Source organism: Colias philodice, chromosome 8 (genome assembly GCF_061535455.1).
Source record: "Colias philodice isolate Cphi_HAF_F1 chromosome 8, ilColPhil1 Martin Lab GWU primary, whole genome shotgun sequence".
Lineage (NCBI taxonomy): Eukaryota > Metazoa > Arthropoda > Insecta > Lepidoptera > Pieridae > Colias > Colias philodice.
Genome location: NC_143093.1, coordinates 6,353,216 through 6,366,186, shown reverse-complemented (window position 1 = coordinate 6,366,186; position 12,971 = coordinate 6,353,216). Strand labels below are relative to the sequence as shown.

Sequence of the window (12,971 nt, the reverse complement as noted above, 5' to 3'; positions counted from 1 at the left end):
ATGAACCTACCTACGTAAAAGAGATATACTTTTAATTTTTAATAACGGATAGAATGTACATAAACCGTAAATAACGATAACGTGTTTTTTTAAGATTTTTTAACTGTGTATGCAGTGGAGAATAAATAAATAATCCCAGTTCTACGATTTATCCAAATCGAGGGATATATTGACTTAGATGCATTTTCCTTCACCTGATTACCAAGTAACTGTGCAAGTAAACTTTGCATAATATTATAAACTCTGAAATAATATTAACTATACAGGTATTTTATCTGTAAAATTCAATTTTAATAAGCTGTCTTATAAAACTTCAAATAATAATTATGTAAAATCGCTCTTACCTATATACAAATCTAGGTGGTTGAAGCTAAAAACGTATAAGTTTATTTTTATTGTAATTTTATAAAAAAATTACTATTATAGGGATGGCGACTAGCTCTACCAAACAACCCTTCAGTATGTATGGTAAAATTATAAACGTACGGGACAAAAATCAATTACGTTTTTGTACCGATTTTGATAAATCTATTGTAATTAACAGCTTTCAAAGAAGGGGTTGGAAAGAAGTCAATCCAGAAGATGATTGGAATATTTATTGGTCCAATACAATTAATTGTAGAAATATTTTCAACTTAGAAAACGGATACAGGTTACATGACAATCAGCTTATTAACCACTTTCCAAATCATTACGAATTAGTACGCAAAGATTTGCTCGTAAAAAATATAAAACGTTACAGGAAAGAATTGGAAAAAGAAAGTAACCCTCTTGCCGATAAAACCAAAATACAACTCCCGGATGGCAAGGTCATCAGCCGCTATTTATATTTAGATTTTATTCCCACGACATACATTTTACCTACTGATTACAACATTTTCCTCGAAGAATACAGGAAATCACCACAAACAATGTGGATTCTGAAGCCTTGCGGCAAATCTCAGGGAGCTGGAATATTTTTGATAAATAAACTATCGAAACTAAAGAAATGGTCCCGGGAATCAAAAAGATACTTACAACATCAACTTACCAGCAAAGATACATATGTTATTTCGCGGTACATAGATAATCCGCTTTTGATCGGGGGAAAGAAATTCGATTTGAGGATTTACGTTCTTGTTACATCTTTTCGCCCTTTAAAAGCTTACATGTTTCGGAACGGATTTTGTAGATTTTGCTCGTTGAAGTACGACACGAGCTTAACAGAGCTCAATAATATGTACATTCATTTGACGAACGTTAGTGTTCAAAAACACGGAGGCGATTACAATAGAAACCACGGTGGAAAAATGGGAATTCAGAATTTGAAGCTCTTCTTGCAAGGAACCCGTGGTCGAGCTGTGACCGAGAAACTTTTCGAACAGATACAATGGTTAATAGTACATTCATTAAAAGCAGTAGCTCCCCTTATGATAAACGATCGACACTGTTTTGAATGCTATGGCTATGATATCATAATTGACAATAATTTGAAACCGTGGCTCATTGAAGTAAACGCGTCGCCATCAATGACTGGAACGACTATTAACGATAGAATATTAAAATACAATTTAATTGAGAATCTTTTATCCGTTGTCTTACCCCCGAATGGAATTCCCGATACACGTTGGAATAAAAGTCCTACTTCTGAAGCATTGGGCGATTTTGAAGTACTCATTAATGAAGATTTTATGCATAAAGATTCTGAAGAGGAGTCACGTCAAGATTCTAAGAATATAATAAGAAAATAGACTTCAGAGAAAAAATATAGCTAATTATATTATAATATTTTATTCAAATAGTTAGTTAAATGTTTCTTTTTTGTTATGCAATAAAATATGATAATTAAATGTATCTATTGCTTGAATCGATGATATTTATTGTAGCGTGAATTTACATCTTCCCTTTCAATTAATTCCTCGTCAATTAAGACTTCGAAATCTCCTAACGCTTCTTCGGAAGGTATTTTGTTCCACCTTGCATCTGGAATGCCACCTGAAGGCACAACGACTGATACGATATTATCAATTAGTTTGTACTTTAAAATTCTATCATTGTGAGTCGTGGACTGTAAGGAGGGAGATGCATTCACTTCTATTAGCCAAGGCTTTAATGCGCTGTCTATAATGATATCGTATCCGTAGCACTCAAAGCAATGTCGATCATTGGCCATCACAGGGGCAACTGCTTTGAGAGAGTGCACTATGAGCCAATGTATTTCGGCAAAAAGCTTTTCAGTCACAGAGCGGCCCCGCGTTCCTTGTAAGTACAAACGAAAGTTTTGTATGCTCATTTTGCCACCGTGTAGACTGTTGTAATCTCCGCCGTGTTTCTGCACGCTGACATTTGTTAAATGCACATACATATTATCCAACTCAGTGACGCTTGTGTCGTATTTCACGGTGCAAAATCTACAAAATCCATGTTGAAACAAATAAGCTTTTAGCGGGCGGAACGATGTCACCAAAACGTACAACCGCAAATCAAATTTTTTGCCTCCAATCAAAAGGGGATTATCAATATAACGCGAAATAACATAGCATTCTTTACTACTCAGTTGTGGATGTAAAGGAGTTTTCGCCTCGCGAGACCATTTCTTAAGTTTTGATAGTTTATTTATCAAGAAAATTCCGGCCCCTTGAGATTTGCCACAGGGTTTCATAATCCACGTACTTTGTGGGGATTTTCTATATTCCTCTACAAACATGTTGTAGTCGGCCGGCAAAACGTAAGTAACGGGTATAAAATCTAAGTGGGTGTAACGTGTAACGATTTGTCCGTTCGGTAGGGTGACCTCTGTTTTCTCGGCTAAAGGATTTCCTTCACGTTCCAGTTCTTTTCGGTACCGCTTAATGTTTTTTACCAACAAATCTTTTCTCGACAATTCGTAGTGGTTCGGAAAATGGTTTATCATTTGGTTGTCATTCATTCTGTATCCACTTTCGATGCTGAATATATTTCGACAATTCTGTGTAAAAGACCAATAGAAGTTCCATTCATCTTCAGGGCCTACTTGGACCCAACCCCGTCGTTCGAAGTTGGTCATGATTACTGATTTCTCTAAATCCGTGCAATAAGTAACCCTTTTCTCTCTTTCGGGCGCCGGCATTAGGACTTTGTTGTGAGTGCTTGGTAAGTTTTTCTTATTCTCCAGAGCCATTTTATAGAAAATGAAAAGTAAATAACTATAAGTAAACGGACGTATAAAAAATTAAATAAATAGTATAAAATTACAAAACATTTTTATAATAGCAAGATATTATTCCATTTTATATGAAAAAAGCTTTCGAAATGTCACTCTAATTGTTTAACAGATAATTATCATTGGTGGGTATTCTATATTTCCATAAATTATCCAGCTAAATACTTTTTACAAAATATAACTATAAGTACATAAAATATGTGTCTCCCTGTGTGGTGTCTCCAATGGAACAAGGCACAGGAACAAGGAGTTTCTAATTAACGACTAATTACTAGGTTGCCATATATAAGTGCGGTTATATCACTTAGCTAACTAAAGCCGTTTAATAGTTTGAGCACGAGCTGTAAGCTAGGCATAACCGTTTTCGAAGGTTATGTTAGGTTCTCCAAAGTTCGTTGATTCATTAATACGTGCAGTTCCGGTACTAGGTAATGTTCTCTGACTTCAGAACTTGCGCAGATTGCTTTAATCCAGTTTGGTTATAACATTTCATGGTAACTCTTAGCCTCGATTTCACCTAGAGGTAACAGGGGTACCTAATCCAATTTGAGTACCTACCGGTAAATAAATAATCAATATTAAAGAGTTATAACTACGATTATTTCAAAGATTTTTTTATCGTTTGAATACAATCAATTAATAAGTCAATTATTGATCGATAACACTTCAATTTTATTGACTTAGTAACAATTTTTTTTTCATTTCTTTTATTTGAGTAATCTATGATTTCTTAAGATTCAAAATAAAACATCCTTCCGGAATAACGATATACACTTAGATTACAAGATATACATAATACAACACGTTTATTTATCATAGGCACTGAAATATGGAGATTTTGTATTTTATTAAAACGACCCTTTATACCTAGCGACCTCTTTAATACCCACTAAGGCCGCGACTTTTACATTTCAATGCGAAAAAGATCATGGAAATGGACGGGCTATTAAGATTTTTATAAACATTTCCCAAATTTCCCTTAAAATTATGGAAATTTATTTTTGTTATTAACTCAATGAAAAATGCAACGTTAATACAAGATTGTTATTTTTAAATACAAATAAACATTCCTACAATCAATGCAGGTACCTACCGTATTTTGTAATAAAATTTTTGATTAGGAACTCAATATAAAATTGGGAGATTTTCGTCTTATAGAACTCCCTGGCCCAGTAGACAAAGTAACAATTACAAAACGATAACGAAGTTAGAAATCGCAAAAATGTATGGGATTGACATACGCCGCGTTAGATCACGTGGTCTATCTAATGTCAATCCCATACATTTTTGCGATTTCTAACTTCGTTATCGTTTTGTAATTGTTACTTTGTCTAAGGCCCCTGTTAAAGTTTAATAAAAAAAAGTGTACGTATTGCAAATAAATATTTACGGAAACTTAGGTCGCATGTTACTCCATTTCCGCATAGCGATTACAAACTTGGGAATTTCAATGACCGAAGGTATGTCCAATTGAATACAATTTCCGCTCTATTACAATTCCTTCGAGTTGCGTTGAAAATATTTCATAAATTCAAATCCGATTCATCTGGTATTTTGCGATTCCGCATTGGAAATAAGCGAAGTAAACAATCGTAGTCCCGTTTTATTTTTACGAAGATTGCAATAGATTGTGTACAGTTTTATTTTGCTTTTAACAATATTAAGTCGGATAGAATTGAAATTAGTTTCTGCTCTAATAATGTAACTATTTTACTTCGTCTTTGTTTTAATTTATAACAGCATAACATTTTATTTCTTACATTACTTCGTACTAAATGTATCTCGACATGGATTTAATAAAAAGTCTATTTTTCTGTAAAATCTGAAATTTAGACCGGGTAATGTAAATGTAGAGTAGACAGTAAAGATACATATAAATTCATTTGTAAAAAGATTTATGTAATAAAAATGACAGTGCATTTTCTCTCGTAAAAGTTAATGAAACTTTGAGGTCGCATGCATAATCCCTTCCAACTTTTTTCCATCGAAGCTTAATTTTGCAGTAGAAATTTATATTGTTCACCGAGAGTAGATCGATTAATATACGTCATACTTTTCGTTCGTAATAATTTCTCAATAGCGTTATAGCTTACAATCTACACAGTATTGTAACAATATATTATGTAATACAATGAACTAAGTAATGAACGCATGAAAAGTATGTAAATTAAATATCTATAATTAAATATTGCTCAAACATTATAACTACATATATAATAGGTACATAATTTAGGTAATATTAATGTAATTCATATATTATTTTATACAAAGGATTTTCAATATAAAGAACTTTTTACACAGCAAATTATTTCGCCTAACATTGTACATTTACAATAATTAATAGTTCTTTCTGAGTATCGTGGTCGCACAAAATAGGCATGACGAAAGATTTTGAAATCCTCTTCCATAATGTGTGTATACGTTTACTATACAAGAAAATCCCTATATTTCGGTAATATACCTAAATTTAACGACGATAAAAGCCATTTTCCAAAAAATATTTATTAACTGTGCCAAAACAGCTCGCAGGTGTCATGGCGTAGGCGTGACGTCACACTTTGGTAAATACGTAATTATTTGTACGCATTGCGAAGAAAATTAAAAAAATATTTAATTAATATGTGTCATAGAAACGAATTTCAAAGTTTATAAGTGGTGTGCAGTATTGCAGTGTGAATCCACATAAAAATAATGCTCAAAAATGTGTTAGTAATTATTTCAAGCGCGAAAATAATAAGAAATGATTGTATAAAGTTGGCGCGGAGAACCCCGAACCATGTATTTGTGAATTCGCAATTATATTTCTGTTCTGAGCCGATAAAGCATACGTGAAACGATAGAAAATAAATGAAAATGCGTATTCTCAACATATTCATAACAACAAAAAACATCTGACGTGAGTTGTTTACTTAAGCGTGACGTCACGCGTGTTTTAGTCAAAATGGCCAACTGCAGTATTTCAATGTTTTACTTTATTGATAATCTCATTAATCTTAATGTTTTTAAGATTTCTAAGTCACTATATGTAATTTATCTATTATACATTTTCCCTTAAAAACACTAATACGATCATTTATGGATACTGTCGTCATGCCTATTATGATTAACAACCGTCCGTCTAGGCGCCGTTACTCATACAGCGCTGTGAAATTTAACCCCCGTAATGGGGTTAATCCACGTTTATAAGTCGTGAGTTATACCGGTGTTTTATGAAACTTTTGCACTATTAAGCGGTGTTGTGTTGCCTACTTAACATATAGAACACTCGTGGGAAGTTATGCTTGTAGCGGAGTGGCGATATTTTTCCTGGACGGCAAACATTAAAATGTAAATTAGTCACTGCTCGCGTAGAGGTAGTTATTCAGTGAACTTAGAGGGCGATTTGAAACAAACATTTGAGTTTGCGGTGTCTCAATCGGACAATAAAAAAAGAGAAAATTCAGAAATTTAAATCCGTTTACCTAAAATCCTTATTGACCAAGAAATTGTATACAATAATTAAACATTTAATTCAACAAAGAATAAAATATACAGATAACGATAATTTAATGATGAATCTTTCGTCGGTCTACGTCGTAGCTAAATGCTACGTGTTCATAAAATAAACGATAGAGGTAAGTATACAATAGTTTCACTGGAATATTAGTTTATTAAACATTTACTTTAACTGCTGCAAGATGTGCTAATACAGGGATAATAATAAAAAAACGAATTCGCTCTGATGTTCCTTTATTTTATCTCAGTTTTCCATCAGGTTAATGAACAAAGCAGTGTTGTGGAAAGGCATAATTATTATATTGAAGAAGGGGGATATTTCTTTAAATATTTAAATTTACTATGTAACATTTATAAGAATATTTGTAATAAATTAAACTCAACTTCTATTCTTATGGCTTTTAATTATGCGCCCAGAACTGCTCGCTTCTTCTTTTTCCAACAATTCTTCATCAATAAGTAAATCGAAGTTCCCAAGAGCTTCTGGACTCGGCACTTTATTCCAACGAACATCAGGTATACCATCCGGTGGCAAAACCACCGAGATAATGTTATCTATTAATTTGTATTTCATTATTCTATCGTTAACTGTAGTTGATGTCAACGAAGGGGAAGCGTTGACTTCCACCAACCAAGGCTTTAACTGATTATCTATTATTATGTCATATCCATAACACTCAAAACAATGTCTATCGTTCGCCATAACAGACGAAACAGCTTTTAAAGAATGAACAATAAGCCACTGCATAGCTGCAAACAATTTCTCCGTAACTGCTCTACCCTTTGTTCCCTCTAAATACAGACGCAAGTTTTCAACGCTCATTTTCCCGCCGTGTATATTATTATAATCGCCTCCATGTTTTTGTACACTCACATTCGTCAAATGCACATACATGTTATCCAGTTCCGTCACACTCGTATCGTATTTTACAGTACAAAAACGACAGAAACCCAATTGGAACATATATGCTTTCAGGGGTCGGAAAGATGTTACCAAAACATATAATCGCAAATCAAACTTCTTTCCGCCTATGAGCAACGGGTTGTCGATATAGCGCGATATCACGTAGCTTTCTTTGCTAAGTTGTGGATGAAATGGAGCTTTGGCCTCGCGAGACCATTTCTTTAACTTTGAGAGTTTGTTTATAAGGAAAATTCCAGTGCCCTGGGACTTGCCGCAAGGCTTCATAATCCAAGTACTTTGCGGCGACTTGCGGTATTCTTCGACAAACATATTGTAGTCAGCAGGGAGGACAAACGTAACCGGAATAAAATCGAGGTGAACATATCTGTTTACCACTTGCCCGCCGTGTAGAGTCACTTCTGCTTTTTCGGCTATTGGGCTGCCTTCTCTTTCTAATTCTTTTCTATATCTCTTGATATTTTTCACCAACAAATCCTTTCTTGATAGCTCGTAATGGTTAGGAAAGTGATTGATAATCTGATTGTCGTTCATGCGATATCCGCTTTCAACACTGAAAAGATTTCTGCAAGTCTGCGTCGACGCCCAGTAAAAGTTCCACTCGTCGTCTGGTCCGACTTGATTCCAGCCACGTCTTTCAAAGTTACTCATTAGAACGGACTTTTCTAAGTCCGTGCAGAAATTAACTCTGCATCTTTCAATCGGTTGAACGTTCACTCTTCCGTACTGATTTGATATAAGTTTCTTAGTATCCGCGTTCATATTTAGCGTATCAAACTAATGCACTTTCCAAGATAAACATGTTCGTATCTTTGTATATGGAGCGCTCACCCGTTTCGAAGCGATTATTGATTAAACATTGCTATGAACGCCGTTCACTCTAGAGTAATCTTTCAATTTAACTTAGTATAACATCGTATCCACTTCGTTAGGTATTAAGTTTAATTTCGTTGCAACATGATTTAATCTTAAGCACGTACAATCTGAATTATCTAGTAAATAATAATAAAACTATATATCTACGTTCTAACAATTTTTTTTAATCTAAGTTCCCAGTTAGATGTTTTGATTATTAAATAGATGCCATTAAAATATATTTCACATGTTAAAAATGTAATTTTTAATTTAGACGACAAATTCCGACGATAATTTACAAATTTAAATAGGTTACCAATGTTGACAATTTCGTCTACAATTAAGTCTACAATATTTAAAAAATTGTGTAAAGATATTAAATATTTTTCGTTCTAATCTTGCTTCAATATATTATAAAACTACGTATTACTAGGAAGCTTCAACATTAAACCTTCCTTTGAGCGTCAGTCCTTAAAAATGTTTATTTTTCAAATGTAAACACCTCTCCCACTTATTCCCCTTAAAGTAATAAGTATTCTGCACGAGTTTCCAGCGACCGTTAATATCCTCCACATTTAGTGAAATACGTTGGTATTAAAAATATTTCTTTCGCAATGTTACTTTGACAGGACTGGTCATTAATTCTAATGGAACACTTGTATATATTTTTCAAATTATAATTTACGTAATCAAAAGAACTTTCAAGTCGAAAAGACGCTTCTTATTTTTAAGTTTTTTTTCAACAACTCGTACCTATATTAATAATAATTATTTATGTAGACCTGTATAAAATGTTTTCCATTCAAACTCGATTTTTTTGAGCCTCATCAAAAAAATTTTAGAATTTATGCGAACGTTTCAAATCAATATAAAAGAGGAAAAAATATAACCTAAAAGAATTTGCCGGGAATTTCCTTTCACAGATTATACATTTTTGCAAATACACTCAGACCATTATTATGATTAAGTTCTGTGGATGCATATAAATTTACGTGCTTCGTCGAGCGTAACGACATGGATTTGGAGATAAATGTGTGCTATAATTGCAATACCATGTTCAAAGACGATTCTATGATTTATTAGCATTGCTCTTTTGTGTAGGTATTAAAAAGCATTATAAAATATTAATAACAGACGAATATTATTTTTGTTATACATAGATATGTATTACAATAGTATAGTGAAAATTATATTGTAATCACTATCACTACATAGTATAAAACAGAGTCGCTTTCTCTGTACGCTTAAATCTTTAAAACTACGCAAAGGATTTTGATGCGGTATTTTTATAGATAGAGTGATAGAAGAGGAAGGTTTTAGTGTATAATTTATTAGTTTGTAGACAAAGCGGGAGCAGCCGCGGTCGGAAAGCTTATATTGTAGGGGAGACCGAGGGGTTTTGAAACAAAGGTGAGTTGAAACAGTCTCGATTTCTCCGAACTTAAAACTGTTAGCGATCTGGCAACGTCTTTTTTAACCAACTCCCGCCACCAGCTATCGCGTCAGTTCATGCCGATGACGTCAGTTGTGCAGTTGTGTAGTTCTGAATGACATGTGCCGAAAATCGTAAAAAGTAAGTATTTCATGATTTTTTACGATGCTCGTACTTTAATATTGGTATTGTTTTTTGGGTTGAGTTATATACGTTTTAAAAACTTATTATCTATTGATTCTTGAAATATACTTGGTAAATTTGATTTCTGTGTATTTACTGCTTGGTCGCGATTTGAATAAAAATTGGGAGGTTTTTTCTCACCGAGGTGATTTGAAACAGACTGTTTCAACTCTCCTTGTTTTCAATTTAATATCTGATTATAGCTAAAAAGTACGAAGATTATCGGATTTTATTGTTGATTTAATGTGTTTATTTGTTTAAGCATGCCTACTGGAGGAACTAAAGCAAGAATAAGTTTAAAACCAGGCTATAAAACTAAAAAGGTTAAGGTTGTCAAGAAACGAAGATAGTGATGAAGAAGAAGAGGAATCCTGCTGTATTTGCTGTATGGAATCATATTCAAATAACAGATCCAAAGAAAAGTGGGCTCAATGTCTGAAATGCCAATTGTGGGCTCATGAAACTTGTGCTGGTGGAGAACTTTGTCTTTGACATTTTGTAGATTATTGTTCCTTAAATAGTTTATAGTAGGTACTGATTGTAATACATACTTAAAAACGACTGATTATTAACTATTTTATGTCAAAGATTTAGTTTTATAAAAATGTGAAACATTTTGTTGATTTGACTGATTATAATTGATGTTACGCATGTTAATTTTTGGTTATTTAGGTGTTAATTATTTGTATTAGACCTACTTGACTGAAATGTCATTAAAATATTACTTATAAAAGTCGTTGATTACTTGAAAATATAAGTTTTAACTAAAACCTTTGAATTAAATCATCATTTTTATTTTGCAGCTCCTATTACTCCCCAAAATCATTATGTTTCAACTCTCCTCGACCTCTGTTTCATCTTACCTCGGTATGAGGGGAATTGAAACAAGTTGACTTGTTACGATTAAGTCAATTTTTAACCACCATCTTTAACGCTTACCGTTTATTTATGCTAACCATTCGGAAGTGTAAAGAATAACCTATCGATTGATACCAGTACCATCAGATTTCTGATAATAGTATGAGTTATATCAAACAAAACGTGAAAATTGTTTCAACTCCCCTCGGTCTCCCCTACCTAATGTATAAAAAATACATTAGGTACTTTTGAACGTTACCAGTTCCTAAGATCCATCACCGTCCTACGCGACATCAATTAAAATGCTGTCCTCATGACTCGCTTCAAAAGGAGTTTCGATAACATTATGATTTCAGCGTCAAAAACTTTTCTTATAAATTCCACACATGCTCTATGTGGGTGGTGTGCGTGTGCGTGTTGTGGAGCAGCTACCTATAGGAAATTATTATATTGCGTAGGTGACGGTGATTACTTCCCACCAGATGCCACGTTTTCACGATTGCCTACATATAATTGTTACAATGAAAATACATAAATGACAAATAGAATCATCCTGATCATCGGCCAATAATTTTTTCCTCACTGCAGCCTGCTTTCTCTCTAGTTGGCTACATCACAATATTTTTCTGCATCTATGAAATAAATCGAGTATGTATCTATATATATCTATACATATAATAAAATCGTAGGAAAGTCAAAACTGTACATTGAATATTTTTTTAAAAGAATACATAATCCATGATCTATAATCGATATAGAAGCCAAAAATATAGTTTTTAGAATTTTTGTCTGTTTGTCTGTTTGTCTGTTTGTCTGTATGTTTGTCCGAGCTAATCTCGAAAAGTACTGCATAGATTGACTTCAAATTTTGCATGAATATTACTAACAGGTCGTGTGAGGTTTTTTTAAACATATTATCATGCTATCACCTCCGGGGGAGGAGCTGTGAACCTTTACTTTTCTTACGTATTCCGTGTACTACGACAGCGTACAATCTAAAGACTCATGTTTAAATGTTGTTTTTGAGTAAGCCATGCTATTATCTAGCTTTACACTATAAAAACTACGTCATTTACGTAATTTGGGCAGAGAAACTGTTTAATGAATCTTAGTACTATAAAGACAAATTTGATTCAGCGCCATCTATGAGATTTCGTAAAAATCAAATCAATTTACATGTTAACACTACTGAACCCAATGTTAAAAATTAATAATTTAAATATAATTATGTTATTTATTTATTTAACTCTTTAACCCATAATAAATCTTCCCTTCCCTATAAGGTGCGCTTATATAATTCGTGTGAATATACTACATTTTTAAAAGTGAGGGTAGATGTATATTATTTTAAGTCAAACTAGACACCATTACAGTTAATCTAATATTGATTGTGTTCATTGGTTACATTTTTAAAAATCTTCGTGTTTTAATAATTCGATCACGAGGCGGGACTCTAATACAAAAAGGTTAGTTCGTTGATAATTATTATTCCTTCATCATTTACATGTTGTTAGTAAAAATATACTTTGACTGTTAATACTTTTGTTCAGTATTTATCTGTATGATTATTGCTTGGTAATTAATATATTTTCATGTCGTATACCTAATTATAAACATAAGTGTGATGTGAAACTAGCTGGATTAATTTTTACATACTCACGGTCTTATATTTTGTGTTAATGTTAAAATAGTATTAATAGTGTAAATCATAATATTTTTTCAAAGTTAAAAATATTTCCTTTTTTCTGATGGTGTTGCCATCGAATTAAACCGCGCTGTCGTTTCGTTCACAAAAAGTCATGTTATTAGGACCGAATATGTAGCCACCTCAACTTACGGAAACGAGAGTAACCTGCGTTGTCTGTTAGTTATTATATAGTCGAATTTAACGTTACATGGAAATTGGAATCTAAATATATGTATACCTACTTATATTAAATCTGTAGAGGTCAATTCTGCACATGAAATATATTTCCTAAATAACTATCACGAGGTGATTAGAGATCGACATCGACGTCAAAAATGTTTGTCCGTCTGTCTGTCTG

The 12,971-nt window shown here is 33.0% G+C and overlaps 1 protein-coding gene and 2 pseudogenes across 1 annotated transcript; 1 reads left to right on the top strand and 2 right to left on the bottom strand.

Annotated features, from left to right (window-relative positions):
* The first annotated feature begins 428 nt into the window (after positions 1-428).
* Positions 429-1,730, top strand: LOC149486587 (polyglutamylase complex subunit TTLL1 pseudogene; annotated as a pseudogene).
* A 104-nt stretch (positions 1,731-1,834) lies between these two features.
* Positions 1,835-3,139, bottom strand: LOC149486586 (polyglutamylase complex subunit TTLL1-like). Its single transcript, XM_089698208.1, has one exon. It carries the CDS (start codon positions 3,137-3,139, stop codon positions 1,835-1,837), a length of 1,305 nt encoding a protein of 434 aa, XP_089554334.1.
* Positions 3,140-6,749: 3,610 nt separating this feature from the next.
* LOC149486585 (polyglutamylase complex subunit TTLL1 pseudogene) lies at positions 6,750-8,509 on the bottom strand (annotated as a pseudogene).
* Between the last annotated feature and the right edge of the window lie 4,462 nt (positions 8,510-12,971).